This window comes from Corticium candelabrum, chromosome 10, assembly GCF_963422355.1.
Source record: "Corticium candelabrum chromosome 10, ooCorCand1.1, whole genome shotgun sequence".
In the NCBI taxonomy this organism is placed as follows: Eukaryota; Metazoa; Porifera; class Homoscleromorpha; order Homosclerophorida; family Plakinidae; genus Corticium; species Corticium candelabrum.
The window spans coordinates 6,830,669-6,836,957 of record NC_085094.1 but is presented as its reverse complement, the minus strand read 5'-3'; the positions used below and the strand labels follow the sequence as shown (position 1 = coordinate 6,836,957).

Below are 6,289 nucleotides of genomic sequence, written 5' to 3'. Positions count from 1 at the left end.
TATGTCTAGGCTAATCATATACCAAGTAGACGCATGCGTACACGACATTTTCCCTCCCCTTTTGTAAGCTAACGCAACATAACAGGAACATGTACTGTAATACAACATTTAACAGTCATGTATTGTAGTCCACGTAAAAATCAGAGTGAGCAGCGGGCCTGGAGGTAGGACGCTTGCTTCGTCGAACGTGAGGCCGTGCTTCGTGAGAGACTGCGCGAGATTCAGCAGGAACGCGACTCGAACGATCAAGTGGTTCAGACTGAGAAGATGGAGTAACCGCTGCAGCTTCAATGAGGAGGTCGGCGTTCCAGAGAAAACCATCTGATAACCGGAATAAGGTTGGGAAGACTTGCTTCTTGATGGCGAGTGGGTTAGAGTATGCAGGTGCCATCTATTGCCGTCTGATTGGATTTTTTATTCTTGACCCGGCTGAAACTTTGGAATTTGCACTGGGTGCTTGTGATCGAAGTATGCCTTTATCTTTGCTTGTTGGCTTTTGATGTCCTGAGCTAGCTGGTCAGTGGTGGGCACATCTGAAGTGACAACTTGGAATGGAGGTTGTAAAATGCTAAGAGGTAGCCGAAACTGCCGTCGAATCATAAGCTGAGAAGGAGCGTAACCCGTTGTAAAATGACGTAAAGATCGATAATTCAGAAGGGTTTCTTGGAGAGCCTGATCAAAAGTGAGACCTTGTGCTCTGTGTGTACCTAGACCCTGCTTTGGCGTTTGGTTGAATCGCTCAACTCCTCTATTAGATTGCGGATGATAGAATGCTGTTGTGGAATGCTTGATTCCTTTGTTGGCCAGAAAAGATGTAAATTCATGTGATCGGAATGGAGGATCATTGTCCAAAATTATAACCTCTGAGAGACCCCACCTTGTGAAAAGATCACATAGGAAGGAGAAGACCCTCTGAGAGTTGACATGACTGCATGGATGTATTTCAGGCCACTTACAATGCAGATCATGGACAACGATGATGTACTTGTGAGTTGATGGAGCACCATGAATCTCACCAACTATAACAATCTTTAGCTTCTGCCATGGTTGTTTTGGCCACTTCACTGGGTTCAGAGGTGATTTTGTCGGTTTGATGGACTTCCCACCCTGAATGCAAGCTGCACAGCTTCGAACATGGTCTTGGATCTGCTTATCGATGCCCGGCCACCACACTGAGGTACGACACTTCTGCTTGGTTTTGACCATGCCTGAATGGCCTTCGCGAGCCATAGATAAGACATTCTGCTGCAGAGATGCAGGTATGACCGCACGTTCTCCTCTGGCTAAGCAGATGTCATTCCAGACTGAGAATTCGTCTCTGATCTGAGAGAACGGCCATAGCAGACTATCCTCGATTGTACGTGGCCAACCGTTGAAGGTAAATCTGCAGACTTGACAGAACAGATCATCATTTCCTGATGCACGACAGAGTTCATTCAAGGTGATGATGTTATCGAAAGGTGCTGTCAATAGCTGCACTGGCTCCTGTGATGTGGAGGCTAGACCAGACAATATTTTGTGTGTCCTCGACAAACAATCCACTACCTGGTTCTGGCTTCCAGGCCTATAAGTGGTAGTAAAAGTGTACTGGTGAAGGCAATCAGACCATCTGTGCAAGCGAAGTGGACGTCGTCTAGTTCCGGATGAGGACAGAAGAGTTGTAAGACCCTATTGATCAGTTCTGAGTGTGAACTGACGACCATACAGGTAAACATGTCAATGTTCACATGCCCAAATCAAGCAAGTGCTTCACGTTCGCCCACTGAGTACTTCTTTTCGGCATCGGTCAGTGCTCGTGAAGCATAAACAATTGGCTTCTCCTGACCATTAACTTCCTGTGATAACACTGCATCAAGAGTAGTTGACGATGCATCACACGTCACGAATGTCGATGTCAAAGATGAAAAATGCGACAAAAAAAGAAGAAGTAGTGAGTAATGCCTTTACTTTTTCAAATGCTGCTTGGAATTGTTTTGTCCAGTTCCAAATAGAATCTTTCTTCAGTAGATTTCTCATTGGTGCCATTATAGTTGTATACTGGGGTATGAATTTGAGGTAATAGTTCGCCATCCCAAGAAAAGACATCAGTTCTTTGACTGTTGTTGGAGCTGGAATGGTAGAAATTGAATCTATATTGGACTGAATGGGCTGAATGCCATTACCGGAAACCCGAAACCCCACGAATTGAACTTCGTTGCTTCCAAACACACACTTCGTGATATTAAGAGTCACGTTGTGTTTTTGCAGGCAATCCAAGACAGCAGACAATCGTCTATCATGTTCTTCTTGGGTAGCCCCATGAACAACGATGTCATTCATGTAGACAGAGACACCTTTGAGGCCAGCAAGAGTTGACACCATTATCTTCTGAAATGCACTGAAAGCAGAAGAGAGCCCAAAAGGCATTCGTTTGAACAGGAAAACGCCATCATGACTGACGAACGCAGTAACATTTCTTCCTTTCTCTGTCAGTGGTATTTGCAAATAACCTTGAGATAAGTCCAATTTGCTGAACATGCACCTTGCTGCTGTGAAACTGGCTAGCTAGTTCATCAACTGTAGGCAACCGATACTTGTCAGAAATGACTGCCTTGTTGGCCTTCCTGAGATCCACACAAAGTCGGATACTTCCAGTCTTCTTTCTGACAACAACCAGATTAGAGATCCACGGACATGAGTCAATGGGTTCAATGATTCCTTGTGCTTGAAGACGTTTCAGCTCAGCTGACACTTCATCTCGTAGTGCCAGTGGCAAGCGACGGCAACGCTGAATAACTAAAGGAATCATCGGGTCCATCCTAGGTTCGTGAGCGTATCCATCTAGCTCTCGAATTTCACGATCAAGAAAAAGAGACGGACAATGTCTGGTGATTTCAGCTACACCCAAGGCTAACACTGGAACTTGGTGTTGTGTAGCAATCGAGAATCTCAAGTGATCGAAAAGATCGACGTCCATCAAATTGGATTCCTTCGTTGTCACAAAAAACAAAAATTGACTGGCTGGCTGATCTTCATGCTGTACAGACAATAAAACCGTACCCAATGCCTTGATTGGTTTCCCATCGTATCCGGTAAGCTGAGTTGAAGTGGTTGCAACGTATAGTTGTGAAACAATCGACGCCAGGTTTCTTGATTAATGATTGACACTTTGGCTCCAAGGTCAATGATAAAACTAAGGTTATGACCAGCCAGAACAAGGGAGCACAGTTTGAAACCTGTTTGTTGACAGGTGGATATCTTATTGATAATGGATCTGACTTTGGATGATTCGGAAAAATTCTTGGAAGATCGACAGCATCGGCCAAAATGGTTCAACTTGTGGCATCCAAAGCATTCTTTTTCTTTAGCAGGACAAGATGAACTCTCCGATTTGTGGCCTGACATATCGCAATTTCCGCAATACGGAGACGATTCGGTCGGTTGAGTTGAAGGTTGTGATGCAGATCGACCATATCGCGGTAATCAAACCGTCTGTTTTTGCTGCTTTGGTTTTCGTGCTACTCTCTGTATGTCACTTGTTGTGGGTTGTGCAGATGCGGATGAGATCCCGCCCATCTGCATGGCTTCCTGCTTTGCGGATTCCACTTGGCAGGCGATTTCCAGTGCTTTCGTGCATGACAAATCGTCCTTTTCGAGGAGAAGTCGTTCCCTAATTGCCGAAGACGTTTTCTTTTCGATAAGTTGATCTCGAATAATTTGATCACGAAGAACGCCAATTGACACCTCGCTGCTAACTGGCGGAGGGCGGAGACGTATTGCTTAATGTTTTCCCCTGCCGCCTGTGAACGCTGACGGAATCGATGTCGCTCAGTGATCACGGTTGCCTGTGTGCCGAAGTGTGCTGTGAGTTCGCTCACAATGCGCTGATACTGTTGTGCTTCAGCAGGCTGTTGCTCGTCGTTTGCTGGTTGCTGTTGTGGAACGTCCAGGGTGGCTAACACGCGCTGACCCTCTGTACCCAAGCAATGCTCCAAAAGAGCCTTATTTCGACGATCAGACAAAGCATCAAGACCAGCGGCAAGCAAATATGTTTCACATGCATGATACCATCGAGACCACTCGACTGGAGGATCGCCGGGAAACTGCAGGAACGGTGACGGCGGCTGCTCACTGATGGGCGGAGCTCGTAGTGACTGCTGCTGCTGGTCTGCTTCTGCCATGTCGGGTTATAGAATATCCTCGTCGCCAAATGTGGTGTTGGGGATACCCGGAAACGGACGCCAAGTACGGTACAAGAAGACTGACTATATTATATGTCTATGCTAATCATATACCAAGTAGACGCATGCGTACAACTATAGTTTCACAGCGATTAATTGTTTCATGCATGGCTAGTCTCATTTCTCTCTATAGCTAGTACCGGTAATGGTTTTAGACAAACCTGAGCTATTTAGAAAGGCGCAGACGAGTTCTGATCTGATCTCGGACATTTCTTAATCTCGGTCATTCGTTCTCTGCCAAATAGCTGCAGCCAGACCTACCTGCTACGCTAGCGTCATAGTCCTACTGGATAGCTACTAGGTACAGCAGGTCACGTCAGCATCCGTCGTAACGTTGCTGCTGTAGATCTTGAAAACTAATCGCACCTATTCTCGGTCACAGAGTATCATATCTCTCGGTCAGTGCTTGCCATCTCATTTCTACAACTCCGTTTGAGACGCAAGTCATCTCTGTCGATGGGCTCCTTACATGACTTCCTTTCGCCAAATTGTTGGTTTTGTCTTGTCAACCTCTACTCTCGCAGACAACGAAGAAGACGGATGACTCACGGGACAAAATCTCGGTCACCTGATCTCGAGTGATTTTCTCTCTTCAGACGCAGATCTGAGGCGTTCTTTTGGCTAGTGTTATAGTCATCACCGCTGGCTACTATACCTACGGGGTGATGTTAGTGCTCATCGTACTGTTGTTACGGCAGAACGTGAAATGTGAGAGACAAATACTGGGATATCCGGGATCATATCTCAGTCAGTCGCTTTCATCGCGTTTCTACAAGACGAATTGAGACGTTAGTTATGTCTGTTGAAAGTTTTGCTTTGGATGTTTACGCCACTGAATAGCCGGTTTTGTCTCTTCAGTTTTTACTGTTGCAGGGCGGTGAGAAAGGTGATGGCGTACGGGACTTAATCTCGGTCACGCGATTTTGAAAAAGACTGGTTCCTGAGTAGGTTGTATTGTGTGATTTTTAGTCTACTGTTATTCTAGAGCTATATTGTCACGAATTTGTGTGTTTAACTTACTATTTTTAGCACTTCAAACTTGCAACGTGATGACTCTGAATTTTCATTTTGTTGGCAGTTAACCAGAGAGTATTCCTACCTGTTTCTACGTTCTTGACTGGCAGATATAATGATTCTTTATTTTGGATGGGATGATTGATGATTTTATCAAGTAGAATTGCACACAAACTGCTTTTTTACTTTTATCCCTAGGAGACTTATGCTGAGAACTTATGAAAATGGTGACATGTTGCCAAAGAGAAAACAATCTTTCTCATGACACAGTTCTGAGTCTGAGACAGTTATGATAATTAGTCCAGTGAAGATATCCAACGAACCTTCTGTGTATAGAATTAGCTAATTAGCTAAGCAGTGCATGTTGTTGATAATAACTGATGTAGCTAAAATCTTACAATCAACGAGATCATAGTACGTACACAGTTTACAAGTATGCAGAGTCCTGGCATACTCTTGTGACATTCAACTTGTGCCAGAATGGATTCAATGTTTATCTCCATGATGATCAATCTATCACTTACAAAATTTGCTAATTAGCACTAAACCACATGTACTAAATAAAGGTTATCTTAATTATTTTTCAAAAACATAGTTTAGACAGGACAACTAGCAGTCTAGTCACAGGGTACGGTAGTACCCTGTATGTAGGGATTGACCAGGTTGTGTGGGCGTGGTCATATTATAGACCTTCAGAAATCACCTTAAAATGCGTTTAAATATCTTAAAAACCACAGATAGAAAACCTTACAAGTTCAACTACCCTTGACTACTTCTGAATTGATCACAGATTTTGTCTTTAGAAGGAGAAATCGCTCGTCAATTTCCGAGTTTTCGCTGGATTTTGTCTTCTTTCTTCTTCTTCTTCTTCTTCTCCTTCGTCACGCATAGCTCCTTGACTACGGCATATCTAGAGCTGAAACTTTGGGAAACGACGTAGAAAAAGCCGACCTGTATTCTTTTGATGATAGAAAAAGGAAACATCTAAGAAAAAAGATTTCTAGAATGGATTTGAACCTGCTACCCTACTTACGTTCAACCTCAATTATTGTAAG

At 44.1% G+C, this 6,289-nt stretch overlaps 1 protein-coding gene across 1 annotated transcript; it reads right to left on the bottom strand.

Moving 5' to 3' along the window:
• Positions 1-414: 414 nt before the first annotated feature.
• LOC134185360 (uncharacterized protein K02A2.6-like) lies at positions 415-1,230 on the bottom strand. The gene has a single exon (XM_062653139.1). The coding sequence runs from the start codon at positions 1,228-1,230 to the stop codon at positions 415-417; it is 816 nt and encodes a 271-aa protein (XP_062509123.1).
• Between the last annotated feature and the right edge of the window lie 5,059 nt (positions 1,231-6,289).

What these genes read in the sequence shown, in the direction of transcription:
- LOC134185360 (XM_062653139.1), bottom strand. Translation starts at nt 1,230, where the DNA reads ATGGCTCGCGAAGGCCATTCAGGCATGGTCAAAACCAAGCAGAAGTGT.